The following is a 15,580-nucleotide window of genomic DNA, read 5'->3' on the forward strand; positions in this document are numbered from 1 at the left end:
GGCTAGGGGATAGGGAGTAGAGGTAGGGTGTAGGGGGTAGAGGGTAGGGTGCAGGGGGTGGGTGTAGAGGGTAGGGTGTAGAGGGTAGGGAGTAGAGGTAGGGGATAGGGAGTAGGGTGTATGGGATAGGGAGTAGAGGGTACGGTGTAGGGAGTAGTTGGTAGGGGATAGGGAGTAGAGGGTAGGGGGTAGGGAGTAGAGGGTAGGGGATAGGGAGTAGAAGGTAGGGTGTAGGGAGTAGAGGGTAGGGGATAGGGAGTAGAGGGTAGGGTGTAGGGGATAGGGAGTAGAGGGTAGGGTGTAGGGGATAGGGAGTAGAGGGTCGGGGATAGGGAGTAGAGGGTAGGGTATAGGGAGTAGAGGGTAGTGTGTAGGGAGTAGAGGGTAGGGTGTAGGGTGTAGGGAGTAGAGGGTAGGGTGTAGGGAGTAGAGGGTAGGGGATAGGGAGTAGAGGGTAGGGGATAGGGAGTAAAGGGTAGGGTGTAGGGAGTAGAGGGTAGGGTGTAGGGTGTAGGGAGTAGAGGGTAGGGTGTATGGAGTAAAGGGTATGGTGTAGGGAGTAGAGGGTAGGCTGTAGGGAGTAAAGGGTAGGGTGTAGGGAGTAGAGGGTAGGGGATAGGGAGTAGAGGGTAGGGTATAGGGAGTAGAGGGAAGTACGTAGGGAGTAGATGGTACGGGTTAGGGGATAGAGGGTAGGGTGTAGGGACTAGGGGATAGGGAGTAGAGGGTATGGTGTAGGGGCTAGGGGATAGGGAGAAGAGGGAAGGATGTAGGGAGTAGGGGATAGGGAGTTGAGGGTAGGGTGTAGGGAGTAAAGGGTAGGGTGTAGGGAGTAGAGGGTAGGGTGTAGGGAGTAAAATGTAGGGTGTAGGGAGTAGAGGGTAGGGTGTAGTGAGTAGAGCTTAGGGGGTAGGGGATAGGGAGTAGAGGTTAGGGTGTAGGCGCTAGGGGATAGGGAGTAGAGGGTAGGGTGTAGGGGGTAGAGGGTAGGGTGCAGGGGGTAGGGGATAGGGAGTTGTTGGTAGAAGATAGGGAGTAGAGGGTAGGGTGTAGGGAGTAGAGGGAAGGATGTAGTGAGTAGAGCTTAGGGGGTAGGGGATAGGGAGTAGAGGTTAGGGTGTAGGCGCTAGGGGATAGGGAGTAGAGGGTAGGGTGTAGGGGGTAGAGGGTAGGGTGCAGGGGGTAGGGGATAGGGAGAGAGGGTAGGGTGTAGGGAGTAGAGGGTAGGGTGTAGGGTGTAGGGAGTAGAGGGTAGGGTGTAGGGAGTAATAGGTAGGGTGTAGGGAGTAAAGGGTAGGGTGTAGGGAGTAGAGGGTAGGGGATAGGGAGTAGAGGGTAGGGTGTAGGGAGTAAAGGGTAGGGTGTAGGGGGTAGGCGATAGGGAGTAGTTGATAGGGTGTAGAGGGTAGGGTGTAGGGAGTAGAGTGTAGGGGACAGGGAGTAGGGTGTATGGGATAGGGAGTAGAGGGTAGGGTGTAGGGAGTAGAGGGAAGGATGTAGGGAGTAGAGGGTAGGGGGTAGGGGATAGGGAGTAGAGGGTAGGGTGTAGGGAGTAGAGGGTAGGGTGTAGGGTGTAGGGAGTAGAGGGTAGGGTGTAGGGAGTAAAAGGTAGGGTGTAGGTAGTAAAGGGTAGGGTGTAGGGAGTAGAGGGTAGGGGATAGGGAGTAGAGGGTAGGGTGTAGGGAGTAAAGGGTAGGGTGTAGGGGGTAGGCGATAGGGAGTAGTTGATAGGGTGTAGAGGTAGGGTGTAGGGAGTAGAGTGTAGGGGACAGGGAGTAGGGTGTATGGGATAGGGAGTAGAGGGTAGGGTGTAGGGAGTAGAGGGAAGGATGTAGGGAGTAGAGGGTAGGGGGTAGGGGATAGGGAGTAGAGGTTAGGGTGTAGGGGCTAGGGGATAGGGAGTAGAGGGTAAGGGGTAGGGGGTAGAGGGTAGGGTGCAGGGGATAGGGAGTAGAGGGTAGGGTGTAGGGAGTAGAGTGTAGGGGATAGGGAGTAGGGTGTATGGGATAGGGAGTAGAGGGTAGGGTGTAGGGAGTAGTTGGTAGGGTGTAGGGGATAGGGAGTAGAGGGTAGGGGGTAGGGAGTAGAGGGTAGGGGATAGGGAGTAGAAGGTAGGGTGTAGGGAGTAGAGGGTAGGGGTTAGGGAGTAGAGGGTAGGGTATAGAGGGTAGAGGGTAGGGTGTAGGGGATAGAGGGTAGGGTGTAGGGAGTAAACGGTAGGGTGTAGGAGTAGAGGGTAGGGTGTAGGGGATAGGGAGTAGAGGGTAGGGGATAGGGAGTAGAGGGTAGGGGATAGGGAGTAGAGGGTAGGGATAGGGAGTAGAGGGTAGGGGATAGGGAGTAGAGGGTAGGGTGTAGGGAGTAGGAGGGTAGGGTGTAGGGTGTAGGGAGTAGAGGGTAGGGTGTAGGGAGTAAAATGTAGGGTGTAGGGAGTAGAGGGTAGGGTGTAGGGAGTAAAGGGTAGGGTGTAGGGAGTAGGGGTTAGGGAGTAGTTGGTAGGGTGTAGGGAGTAGAGGGAAGGATGTAGGGAGTAGAGGTTAGGGGGTAGGGGATAGGGAGTAGAGGTTAGGGTGTAGGGGCTAGGGATAGGGAGTAGAGGGTAGGGTGTAGAGGGTAGGGTGTAGGGAGTAGAGTGTAGGGGATAGGGAGTAGGGTGTAGGGGGTAGGGAGTAGAGGGTAGGGGGTTAGGGTGTAGTGGGTAGGGGGTAGGGATTAGTGGGTAGGGGGTAGGGAGTAGAGGGTAGGGGATAGGGAGTAGAAGGTACGGTGTAGGGAGTAGAGGGTAGGGGATAGGGAGTAGAGGGTAGGGTGTAGGGGATAGAGGGTAGGGTGTAGGGAGTAAACGGTAGGGTGTAGGGAGTAGAGGGTAGGGGATAGGGAGTAGAGGGTAGGGAATAGGGAGTAGAGGGTAGGGTGTAGGGGGTAGAGGGTAGGGTGTAGGGAGTAAAAGGTAGGGTGTAGGGAGTAGAGGGTAGGGTGTAGGGAGTAGAGAGTAGGGTGTAGGGAGTAGAGGGTAGGGTGTAGGGAGTAGAGGGTAGGGGATACGGAGTAGAGGGTAGGGTGTAGGGGATAGGGAGTAGAGGGTCGGGGATAGGGAGTAGAGGGTAGGGGATAGGGAGTAGAGGGTAGGGGTATAGGGAGTAGAGGGTAGTGTGTAGGGAGTAGAGGGTAGGGTGTAGGGTGTAGGGAGTAGAGGGTAGGGTGTAGGGAGTAGAGGGTAGGGGATAGGGAGTAGAGGGTAGGGGATAGGGAGTAGAGGGTAGGGGATAGGGAGTAGAGGGTAGGGTGTAGGGAGTAGAGGGTAGGGTGTAAGGTGTAGGGAGTAGAGGGTAGGGTGTATGGAGTAAAGGGTAGGGTGTAGGGAGTAGAGGGTAGGCTGTAGGGAGTAGAGGGTAGGGGATAGGGAGTAGAGGGTAGGGTATAGGGAGTAGAGGGAAGTACGTAGGGAGTAGATGGTACGGGTTAGGGGATAGAGGGTAGGGTGTAGGGACTAGGGGATAGGGAGTAGAGGGTATGGTGTAGGGGCTAGGGGATAGGGAGAAGAGGGAAGGATGTAGGGAGTAGGGGATAGGGAGTTGAGGGTAGGGTGTAGGGAGTAGAGGGTAGGGTGTAGGGAGTAGAGGGTAGGGTGTAGGGAGTAAAATGTAGGGTGTAGGGAGTAGAGGGTAGGGTGTAGGGAGTAGAGGGTAGGGGATAGGGAGTAGTTGGTAGGGGATAGGGAGTAAAGGGTAGGGTGTAGGGAGTAAAGGGTAGGGTGTATTGGGTAGGCGATAGAGAGTTGTTGGTAGAAGATAGGGAGTAGAGGGTAGGGTGTAGGGAGTAGAGGGAAGGATGTAGTGAGTAGAGCTTAGGGGGTAGGGGATAGGGAGTAGAGGTTAGGGTGTAGGCACTAGGGGATAGGGAGTAGAGGGTAGGGTGTAGGGGGTAGAGGGTAGGGTGCAGGGGGTAGGGGATAGGAGTAGAGGGTAGGGTGTAGGGAGTAGAGGGTAGGGTGTAGGGTGTAGGGAGTAGAGGGTAGGGTGTAGGGAGTAAAAGGTAGGGTGTAGGGAGTAAAGGGTAGGGTGTAGGGAGTAGAGGGTAGGGGATAGGGAGTAGAGGGTAGGGTGTAGGGAGTAAAGGGTAGGGTGTAGGGGGTAGGCGATAGGGAGTAGTTGATAGGGTGTAGAGGGTAGGGTGTAGGGGAGTAGAGTGTAGGGGACAGGGAGTAGGGTGTATGGGATAGGGAGTAGAGGGTAGGGTGTAGGGAGTAGAGGGAAGGATGTAGGGAGTAGAGGGTAGGGGGTAGGGGATAGGGAGTAGAGGTTAGGGTGTAGGGGCTAGGGGATAGGGAGTAGAGGGTAAGGGGTAGGGGGTAGAGGGTAGGGTGCAGGGGATAGGGAGTAGAGGGTAGGGTGTAGAGGGTAGGGTGTAGGGAGTAGAGTGTAGGGGATAGGGAGTAGGGTGTATGGGATAGGGAGTAGAGGGTAGGGTGTAGGGAGTAGTTGGTAGGGTGTAGGGGATAGGGAGTAGAGGGTAGGGGGTAGGGAGTAGAGGGTAGGGGATAGGGAGTAGAAGGTAGGGTGTAGGGAGTAGAGGGTAGGGGATAGGGAGTAGAGGGTAGGGAATAGGGAGTAGAGCGTAGGGTGTAGGGGATAGAGGGTAGGGTGTAGGGAGTAAACGGTAGGGTGTAGGGAGTAGAGGGTAGGGTGTAGGGGATAGGGAGTATAGGGTAGGGGATAGGGAGTAGAGGGTAGGGGATAGGGAGTAGAGGGTAGGGGATAGGGAGTAGTGGGTAGGGGATAGGGAGTAGAGGGTAGGGTGTAGGGAGTAGAGGGTAGGGTGTAGGGTGTAGGGAGTAGAGGGTAGGGTGTAGGGAGTAAAAGGTAGGGTGTAGGGAGTAGAGGGTAGGGTGTAGGGAGTAAAGGGTAGGGTGTAGGGAGTAGGGGGCTAGGGAGAGTTGGTAGGGTGTAGGGAGTAGAGGGAAGGATGTAGGGAGTAGAGGTTAGGGGGTAGGGGATAGGGAGTAGAGGTTAGGGTGTAGGGGCTAGGGGATAGGGAGTAGAGGGTAGGGTGTAGAGGGTAGGGTGTAGGGAGTAGAGTGTAGGGGATAGGGAGTAGGGTGTAGGGGGTAGGGAGTAGAGGGTAGGGGGTAGGGAGTAGTGGGTAGGGGGTAGGGAGTAGTGGGTAGGGGGTAGGGAGTAGAAGGGTAGGGGATAGGGAGTGGAAGGTAGGGTGTAGGGAGTAGAGGGTAGGGTGTAGGGGATAGAGGGTAGGGTGTAGGGAGTAAACGGTTAGGGTGTAGGGGTAGAGGGTAGGGTGTAGGGAGTAGAGGGTAGGGTGTAGGGAGTAGAGGGTAGGGTGTAGGGAGTAGAGAGGGTAGGGTTTAGGGAGTAAAAGGTGGGTGTAGGGAGTAGGGGTTAGGGAGTAGTTGGTAGGGTGTAGGGAGTAGAGGGAAGGATGTAGGGAGAGAGAGGTTAGGGGGTAGGGGATAGGGAGTAGAGGTTAGGGTGTAGGGGCTAGGGGATAGGGAGTAGAGGGTAGGGTGTAGAGGGTAGGGTGTAGGGAGTAGAGGGTAGGGGATAGGGAGTAGGGTGTAGGGGGTAGGGAGTAGAGGGTAGGGGGTAGGGAGTAGAGGGTAGGGGGTAGGGAGTAGAGGGTAGGGGATAGGGAGTAGAAGGTAGGGTGTAGGGAGTAGAGGGTAGGGGATAGGGAGTAGAGGGTAGGGTGTAGGGGATAGAGGGTAGGGTGTAGGGAGTAAACGGTAGGGTGTAGAGAGTAGAGGGTAGGGTGTAGGGATTAAAGGGTAGGGTGTAGGGAGTAGGGGCTAGGGAGTAGTTGGTAGGGTGTAGGGAGTAGAGGGAAGGATGTAGGGAGTAGAGGTTAGGGGGTAGGGGATAGGGAGTAGAGGTTAGGGTGTAGGGGCTAGGGGATAGGGAGTAGAGGGTAGGGTGTAGAGGGTAGGGTGTAGGGAGTAGAGTGTAGGGGATAGGGAGTAGGGTGTAGGGGGTAGGGAGTAGAGGGTAGGGGGTAGGGAGTAGTGGGTAGGGGGTAGGGAGTAGTGGGTAGGGGGTAGGGAGTAGAGGGTAGGGGATAGGGAGTGGAAGGTAGGGTGTAGGGAGTAGAGGGTAGGGTGTAGGGGATAGAGGGTAGGGTGTAGGGAGTAAACGGTAGGGTGTAGGGAGTAGAGGGTAGGGTGTAGGGAGTAGAGGGTAGGGTGTAGGGAGTAGAGGGTAGGGTGTAGGGAGTAGAGGGTAGGGTTTAGGGAGTAAAAGGTAGGGTGTAGGGAGTAGGGGTTAGGGAGTAGTTGGTAGGGTGTAGGGAGTAGAGGGAAGGATGTAGGGAGAAGAGGTTAGGGGGTAGGGGATAGGGAGTAGAGGTTAGGGTGTAGGGGCTAGGGGATAGGGAGTAGAGGGTAGGGTGTAGAGGGTAGGGTGTAGGGAGTAGAGGGTAGGGGATAGGGAGTAGGGTGTAGGGGGTAGGGAGTAGAGGGTAGGGGGTAGGGAGTAGAGGGTAGGGGGTAGGGAGTAGAGGGTAGGGGATAGGGAGTAGAAGGTAGGGTGTAGGGAGTAGAGGGTAGGGGATAGGGAGTAGAGGGTAGGGTGTAGGGGATAGAGGGTAGGGTGTAGGGAGTAAACGGTAGGGTGTAGAGAGTAGAGGGTAGGGTGTAGGGGATAGGGAGTAGAGGGTAGGGGATAGGGAGTAGAGGGTAGGGTGTAGGGAGTAGAGGGTAGGGTGTAGGGAATAGAGGGTAGGGTTTAGGGAGTAAAAGGTAGGGTGTAGGGAGTAGAGGGTAGGGTGTAGGGAGTAGAGGGTAGGGTGTATGGAGTAAAGGGTAGGGTGTAGGGAGTAGAGGGTAGGGGTTAGGGAGTAGTTGGTAGGGGATAGGGAGTAAAGGGTAGGGTGTAGGGAGTAAAGGGTAGGGTGTAGGGAGTAGAGGGTAGGGGTTAGGGAGTAGTTGGTAGGGGATAGGGAGTAGAGGGTAGGGTGTAGGGAGTAGAGGGAAGGATGTAGGGAGTAGAGGGTAGGGGGTAGGGGAAGAGGGTAGGGTGTAGGGGCTAGGGGATAGGGAGTAGAGGGTAGGGTGTAGGGGCTAGGGGATAGGGAGAAGAGGGAATGATGTAGGGAGTAGGGGGTAGGGGATAGGGAGTAGAGGGTAGGGGATAGGGAGTAGAGGGTAGGGTGTAGAGAGTAAAAGGTAGGGTGTAGGGAGTAGAGGGTAGGGTGTAGGGAGTAGAGGGTAGGGGATAGGGAGTAGTTGGTAGGGGATAGGGAGTAAAGGTTAGGGTGTAGGGAGTAAAGGGTAGGGTGAATTGGGTAGGCGATAGGGAGTATTTGGTAGGAGATAGGGAGTAGAGGGTAGGGTGTAGGGAGTAGAGGGAAGGATGTAGGGAGTAGAGCTTAGGGGGTAGGGGATAGGGAGTAGAGGTTTGGGTGTAGGCGCTAGGGGATAGGGAGTAGAGGGTAGGGTGTAGGGGGTAGAGGGTAGGGTGCAGGGGGTAGGGGATATGGAGTAGAGGGTAGGGTGTAGAGGGTAGGGTGTAGGGAGTAGAGTGTAGGGGATAGGGAGTAGAGGGTAGGGTGTACGGGGTAGAGGGTAGGGGGTAGGGAGTAGAGGGTAGGGTGTAGTGGGTAGAGGGTATGGGGTAGGGGATAGGGAGTAGAGGGTATGGTTTAAGGTGTAGAGGGTAGGGTGTAGGGGGTATGGGATAGGGAGTAGAGGATAGGGTGTTGATGGTAGGGAGAAAGGAGGAGTTCCAGAAAATAGTGCTCGTGTTTCATTTAAGGGAAGTTATTATTTAAGGGGGGATAAGCAGATGTTCAGAAGGACACCAGTTTCATTGACACAGTTGGAAACCAGTCTCAGTCCAAAATGCTCAAAATCAGATGTTTCACTTGAAATAAACCCTCAGCAGGAGCTGGGCCTATACTGAAGAGAATGTAGGCTAGGTGTTTCCTACTTTCGACAACATTTGGGTCAGAGGCTTAAAGAGATTTTCTGCTGCTTTTGTATACTTTTTAGCCAGTAGTTCTGACAGTAGCACCCACGAGCCAAAAGTGGTCTCCGAAAATTGCGTACTATGTCACATATATTTAAGATATGTTCTCTCTCTTTCGCTCTCTCTCAATTCAATTTGCTCTATTGGCATGACGTAACAATGTACATATTGCCTAAGCTTACTTTGGATATTTACAATATTAAGATAATAAGAATCAAAATTGTCAATAAGACAACAGTAACAACAATAACCAAGGATCAAAATAACCATACATTGAACAATAACAATAAGCATACAATAGAGGACATGTGCAGGTTGATTGGTCTGTCAAACACTGCCCCCAAACAACAGAGATCTTCAAAGATTCTGTCAAAGGAGTGAAGGGCCATAAAGTGTGTGTTTGTTTCATCATTTGGCATCACTCTTTTAGGGTTCCATTGAGATGAATACTACAGTGTACACACACACACACCCCTCTACTTCCTTTCACTCCGATTTAAAATACCTCCCAATACCCCTGTCAGTGACTCATCTGTCCCCAAGGAAATGAGAAAGATATAAATAACAGTAATCTGATCTTATAAATAACTGCAATATCTTCTTTCACTGTAGTCATTGATATATTTTCCATTAAGCACTGACTCACATGGGGTGCTGAGACAGTTATTATGAGCTACTGTGTATATTAGAACAGGAGGGCCATTTTTTATTGACAACAACAATAATGTTTGGTGTCAGCGCCGCATCCTAATTCATAATGTCCACACTCATCTGAGCTACCCAGGATCCTTTAGTTTTTCGAGCCAGATGGCTTACATCCGCAATCCTTGGCTGCTGTAGTTTAAGACTGTAGTTTAGCTCCACGTTCGGGGATATCCCAGACTTAGGATCACTTGAGGCTGAGGTAAATTATAGAAGGCAAAAACCACAGAGTATAAAGTAAAGATAAACTAACAATTCCATGCACATGAAACATTCATTTGGTTCTGTCCTAGGCTTCGAACTTGTAGAGATGTTATTGTCTCGTGGGCATTCTAAGGCCTGTTCCTCTGAACTGTAGGGACACTGTAGAGAGAGAATTCTCTAGTACAGAACACTGTCATGGATGACTGTGTGTCCTTATCCTAGGTGACACTCGTAATGACCTGTACCTGACCCTGGAGCGAGGGGACTTTGAGAGGGGGGGCAAGAGTGTCCAGAAAAATATTGAGGTCACTGTGTATGTACTTTACGCCGATGGGGACACACTCAAGGTAACAGAGAACATTTCTGTTGGTTTGTCGTAATTGATTTGGATTTCATGATTACAACCATTTGACAGACCATTACACTATTATCCATCTATCTATCCATTCACCCACCCATCCATCCATCCATTCTAAAGAGTGCCTGTCCTCTCTCTATTCTCCACATCAGGACTGTATCAGTCTGGGTAGTGGGGAGCCCAACACCAGTGAACACCGGTCTTTTGTCCTGTACCACAACAACAGCCCTCGCTGGAGTGAGATGATCAAACTACCCATCCCCATAGACCGCTTCAGAGGATCACACCTGCGCTTTGAGTTCAGACACTGTTCCAGTATGTCAACAACACTGGACAGGATTTAGAAATAAAGTTATTATTGTTATCATTATTATTAACTTGATAGCAATACAGAATGGTGTCTGGTATTGTTTATGCTGTGTAGATGACATAAACTATACAGTAATTCATTTGTGTCACTCCTCAGCTAAAGACAAAGGGGAGAAGAAGCTGTTTGGTTTTGCCTTCACTCCTCTGATGAGGGAGGATGGGACCACGCTGTCAGACGAGAGCCATGAGCTCTATGTCTATAAGGTGCGGTCATAGACGACACAGACATTCACACACAGGCTTACATATTCTACATTATTCTCTGTAATTTCTATCTAACACGTTTCTCTGTTGTGCCTCTGTTGCCCAGTGTGATGAGAATACAACGTTCAGTAACCAGGGCCTGTACCTGAGCATGCCCTGCTGTAAAGAGGACTTCAACAGCTGCCCCAACCTGCCCTCCACCCTGCCCTTCCAGAGGAACCCCAAGGAGACCTTCTGGGTCTCCACACAGCTCTGCTCCACCAAGCTCACTCAGAACGGTAAGGCCAGCTCACTACACTGCTTTGTACATCTCACCACACTCTATAACAGAGAATTCACAAGCCTAGCCTCAATCTTTAACCAGAGCTTCACACATGTTTTTGTGTCTGTTCTATTCTGCTCTTTTTCCAGTGGACCTCCTGGCTCTGCTGAACTGGAAAGCCCACCCTGACAAGGTGTTAGATATCTTGGGTCAACTACGCCACATCAACGGAGAGGAGATTGTCAAGGTAACACTCTTCAATCAATACATCTAGGAAAGACTCCTCTTTGTTGTTTGGCCAAACACTAACAGATCTGTGACTAGCCTATGTTATTGGGTTTGGGGAACTATGATGGTGTAATGCACGTGTCAAACTCATTCCACGGATGGCCGAGTGTCTGCGGGTGTTTGCTCCTCCCTTGTACTTGATTGATGAATTAAGGTCACTAATTTGTAAGTAACTCCCCTCACCTGGTTGTCTAGGCCTTAATTGAGAGGAAAAAACACAACCTGTGGACGCTAGGGCCTCCATGTAATGAGTCTGACACCCCTGGTTTAATGATTGAGCTGGCTCTTCTCCCCTGCAGTTCCTACGAGATGTCCTGGATACACTATTTTGTCTCCTGGATGACAACACAGATAAATACGGACCACTGGTTTTCCAGTCATTGGTATGTCAAGATGGAGAGACCAACCTAATTTAATGTAATGGAATGTAGTGTGTGTGTGTTTATGTATGTGTGTGACTCACATGTGTGAGAGTGTGCACACATGCGTGAATGCATGCATGACTGCATGTAGTGTGGCTGCAGCATACTAAAATTTTCTCCAGTATGGCTAAACCCTATCTTATGTTTCCCCCCCTGTCTGTCTGTCTGTCTTTGTGCACTCAGGTGTTTATCATCAACCTGCTCAGGGACAGTCGTTTCTACCACTTCCGGCCTGTTATGGAGGCATACATACAGAACCACTTTGCAGGAGCTCTGGCCTACAAGTAATGAACTACTTACGGTCAGGTCCAAAATTATTGGCACCCTTGATAAAGACAAACAAATAAGACTGTATAAAATAAATAAATAATATACTGAGCTATAGTGAATTCGGAAAGTATTCAGACCCCCTTGACTTTTTCCACATTTTGTTACATTACAGCCTTATTCTAAAATGGAGTAAATTGTTTTTTTTTCTCATCAGTCTACACACAATACCCCATAATGACAAAGCAAAAACAGGTTTAGATATTTTTGAAAATGTACAATTTTCTTTTTTGTTGATAATATCACATTTACTTAAGTATTCGGTCTGTTGACAGACCCTTTACTCAGTACTTTGTGAAGCACCTTTCGCAGTGATTACAGCTTCGAGTCGTCTTGGGTATGACGCTACAAGCTTGGCACATCTGTATTTGGGGAGTTTCTCCCATTCTTCTCTGCAGATCTTCTCAAGCTTTGTCAGGTTGGATGGGGAGCTTTACTGCACAACTATTTTCAGGTCTCTCCAGAGTTGTTCAATCGGGTTCAAGTCCGGGCTCTGGCTGGGCCACTCAAGGACATTCAGAGACTTGTCCCGAAGCCACTCCTGCATTGTCTTGGCTGTGTGCTGAATGTCATTGTCAGACCAGAGAATATTGTTTCTCATGGTCTGAGAGTCTTTAGGTGCCTTTTGGCAAACTCCAAGCGGGCTGTCATGTGCCTTTTACTAAGGAGTGGCTTCCATCTGGCCATTCTACCATAAAGGCCCAATTGGTGGTGCTGCAGAGATGGTTGTCCTTCTGGAAGCTTCTCCTATCTCCGCAGAGGAACTCTGGAGCCATGTCAGAGTGACCATCGGGTTCTTGGTCACATCACTGACCAAGGCCCTTCTCCCCCGATTGCTCAGTTTGGCCGGGCAGCCAGCTCTAGGAAGAGTCTTGCTGGTTCCAAACTTCTTCCACTTAAAAATGATGGAGGCCACTGTGTTCTTGGGGACCTTCAGTACCTGGTTTTTGGCTAAAATGTCCTGGTACAGGCTGATATCTCCTAACATGTTCCTAGCATGTAGACAAAGGGCATTGCCAAAATCCTGAAGTATCCCTTTAATAAGTGCCCCAGGACCAGTGGAAACAAAAGAGCCCAATAACATGAAATATCCAACACCATATTTTACAGTAGGTATGGGGTTGTTTTCTGCTCATGCAGTCTCATTTCGATGTCTTACCACCCCCCCACCACACACAGGGCACAGACGTCCATTCAATGTCTGTTCCACATTGGTTCAACGCAATTTCATTAAAATGACGTTGAAACAACATTGATTCAACCAGTGTGTTCCCAGTGTCATCCAACAAATATAAATGCCTGGAGTTTGCTAAAAGGTATTGGCACTTGGATTGGAAGCGGTGCGTGCTATGGTCAGATGATATGAAAATAGAGCTCTTTGTCTGTGCACAGAAGTGGTGGGTTTGGCATCAACATGAGAATGTATGAGCAGAAAATAACCCCATACCTACTTTAAAATATGCTGTTGGATCTTTGATGTTATGGGGCTATTTTGCTTTTTAAGGTCACAAACTTTACTCTGTACCAGGACAAAAACTTGGTTACCCCGAACCGGAGGCTGAAACCTGGTCGCAATTGGATCTTCCAGCAAGACAATAACCCCAAGCACACATCAAAATCCACAAAGAAATAGTTCATTGGCCGGAAAAATAACATTTACAATGGCCATTTCAGTCTCCGGACTTGAAACCCCTTGAAAACCTGCGGTTTAAATTGAAGAAGGGAGCCGGAGGAAATCAAGGATCTGGAAGGATTCTGTATGGAGGGAGGGTCTAAGATCCCTCCCCAACGTGTTCTCCAACTCATAAAACTTTAGACAACATAATCTAAAGCCACAGTGGATCAGGGGAGGTTTCCAGATGGATGAAGACTAGAGATATCTTATGACAGGGAATCATCAATATGTGTTGATATGTTTGCATTGTAGAATACTGACATGAATTATGATACCAAGGTTTGCTCTTTGATGCTGTAGTGGTCATGTAAAGGTGTACTGTATTACAAGGCCTAAAGAAAGGACACAACCAAACTCAAACCACACTACACATAATAATATCTTTATCAAGGGTGCCAATAATCTTGGACCTGACTATGACACCAGTGTACATTTTCTTTGTCTTATATGGCCATGGAATACTCCATGTTTAACACTCTTTACTCTGTGTTCTTGTAGAGAGCTGATTCGCTGTCTGAAGTGGTACATGGACCGCTCTGCTGAGGTTGTCAGACAGGATCACATCCAGGAGGCCATGAGGGTAAGGCTCACATCACATCTGTTGTCAGACAGGATCACATCCAGGAGGCCATGATGGTAAGGCTCACATCACATCTCATCTGAGGTTGTCAGACAGGACCACATCCAGGAGGCCATGATGGTAAGGCTCACATCACATCTCATCTGAGGTTGTCAGACAGGACCACATCCAGGAGGCCTTGAAGATAAGGCTCGCATCACATCTGATGTCAGACAGGACCACATCCAGGAGGTCATGAGGGTAAGGCTCACATCACATCACATCGAAGGTGGTCGGACAGGACCACATCCAGGAGGTCATGAGGGTAAAGCTCACGTCACATCAGGACATGAGAGGAGGTTTGGACAAACAGAGTCAACCCACACACTGTTAGACACTCCCAACATGCATTTCTTTACCAAACATGGAACGTTTAGACCTCACGCCTATAGATGAAAGGAAAAATGACATGAATGTCAAATAGTATAATCTAAAGCCATGGTAGATCAGGGGAGGTTTCCAGATAGATGAAGACTAGAGATATCTTATGACAGGGAATCATCAATATGTATTGATATGTTTGCATTGCAGAATACTGACATGAATTATGATACCAAGGTTTGCTCTTTGATGCTGAAATGGTCATGTAAAGGTATATTGTATTACAAGGCCTAAAGAAAGAAACACAACCCAACGCAAACCACCACACTACACATAAAATAAAGATAATTGTGTTTTACAGGTAATTGTATCCTATTTCGTCCTCTGTCCACCCTGCAGGCTCTGGAGTACCTGTTGAAGTTTATCGTCCAGTCTCGGATCCTGTACTCGCGAGCGACCTGTGGTATGGAGGAGGAGCTGTTCAGGGCCAGCATCCAGGAGCTCTTCCAGTCCATCCGCTTTGTGTTGAGTCTGGACAGCCGCAGCTCAGAGACCCTCGTCTTCACACAGGTCAGAACATCAGCACTTCCGGTCTGTCTCTAGCTTGTCTTTATCCCAGAAGGGATAACTACATAGACAGATCAGTACATTTTGACTGGACTATTATGAGCTTATCGGCTCCTTTGTTCCTTGTGTTCATTTAGCTTTGATTCAATTGACATTCATGTATCAATAATTTGTCATTGATTTCATGTATTGTTTCATTTCTTTGTTGCTTTCCTGTAAAGCACTTTAAATCTGAACGAAAAACAGTCCGCCTCTTTCTCCAATTGTATTTATGTATTTTGTAAGAAGAAAAAAAAAAACTATTCTCATGATAGCCAATTAAATCTTGTCTCATCACTGCAACTCCCCAATGGGCTCGGGAGAAGCAAAGGTCGAGCCATCAGTCATCCGAAACATGACCCGCCTAACAGCGCTTCTTAACACCCACCTGCACCAATTTGTCAGAGGAAACACCGTTCAACTGACAACCGAAATCAGCCTGCAGGCGCCCAGCCCGCCAAATCGAGTAGAGCGCGAAGAATAGAGCGCGAAGACAGCCTGGGATCAAACCCAGGTCAAGCACCTCGATGCAGTGCCTTGAGCCACTCGGGAAGCACCTCTTTCTCAATTTTCAAACAGAAATGGGGTGTGCCTTTGCTATGATCAACATAGCTTGTTCGTTATCTACCCTAGCCACTGTAGCTAGCCAGTAACTCCTCCAGTATGTGTTGTCATTTCACAGGATTTGTTTTTGGACAGAAGCTGTAGAGATCGGTAATACATGGCACTTCTGTAGCCATATATCTTATTCCTCTTTTTTTAAAGCATTCAATTACCTGGTATAATGGTGCACTGATCAGTTACAGTTTAAAGCTATTATTTTTAAATGTTTGCCCAAACATTTAGACCTTTAATGCATATATAATTCAGTGGAGGCTGGTGGGAGGAGAGATGGGACTGGCTCATTGTAATTGCTGAAATGGAATAAATGGAACGGTATCACACAATTGTCACAGGCCTGCTCATAGCCTGTGGCAAAAATGAGGGGACGCGAACAGGTATAGGCCAATTAAAAAATGTTCTTTATTGTAAACAAAACTATTAACTTTAAACTAAGAAAAAGGAATGAGGTGTGGAAGTATCATAATGTAAGGTGTATGTATGTAAAGTGCATGGATGCGTGAATCTGTGTGTGTGAATGACTGAGTGAAAACTATGCAAAACTTTAAAAAAATCTATAAAAAAACAGGTTCATACCTGGAGGAGCGGAGAGAGAGAGGTGATTAGTGAGTTTAAATACTCTGATC

The 15,580-nt window shown here is 49.4% G+C and overlaps 1 protein-coding gene across 4 annotated transcripts in view; it reads left to right on the plus strand.

The window, feature by feature from the left end:
* The window catches only part of LOC110492492 (dedicator of cytokinesis protein 3), a 103,652-nt gene that overhangs the window by 67,594 nt on the left and 20,478 nt on the right, over positions 1-15,580 (plus strand). For all 4 annotated transcript variants that reach the window (XM_090203726.1, XM_090203727.1, XM_090203728.1 and 1 more), the window contains exons 15-23: positions 9,105-9,229; positions 9,393-9,555; positions 9,707-9,813; positions 9,920-10,091; positions 10,225-10,322; positions 10,663-10,746; positions 10,969-11,069; positions 13,286-13,367; positions 14,127-14,297. In XM_090203726.1, coding sequence (XP_090059852.1) covers positions 9,105-9,229; positions 9,393-9,555; positions 9,707-9,813; positions 9,920-10,091; positions 10,225-10,322; positions 10,663-10,746; positions 10,969-11,069; positions 13,286-13,367; positions 14,127-14,297 — 1,103 coding nt within the window. The remainder of the gene's footprint in view (positions 1-9,104; positions 9,230-9,392; positions 9,556-9,706; positions 9,814-9,919; positions 10,092-10,224; positions 10,323-10,662; positions 10,747-10,968; positions 11,070-13,285; positions 13,368-14,126; positions 14,298-15,580) is intronic.

This window comes from Oncorhynchus mykiss, chromosome 16, assembly GCF_057628025.1.
Source record: "Oncorhynchus mykiss isolate SJ-2025 chromosome 16, ASM5762802v1, whole genome shotgun sequence".
NCBI classification, from domain to species: Eukaryota; Metazoa; Chordata; class Actinopteri; order Salmoniformes; family Salmonidae; genus Oncorhynchus; species Oncorhynchus mykiss.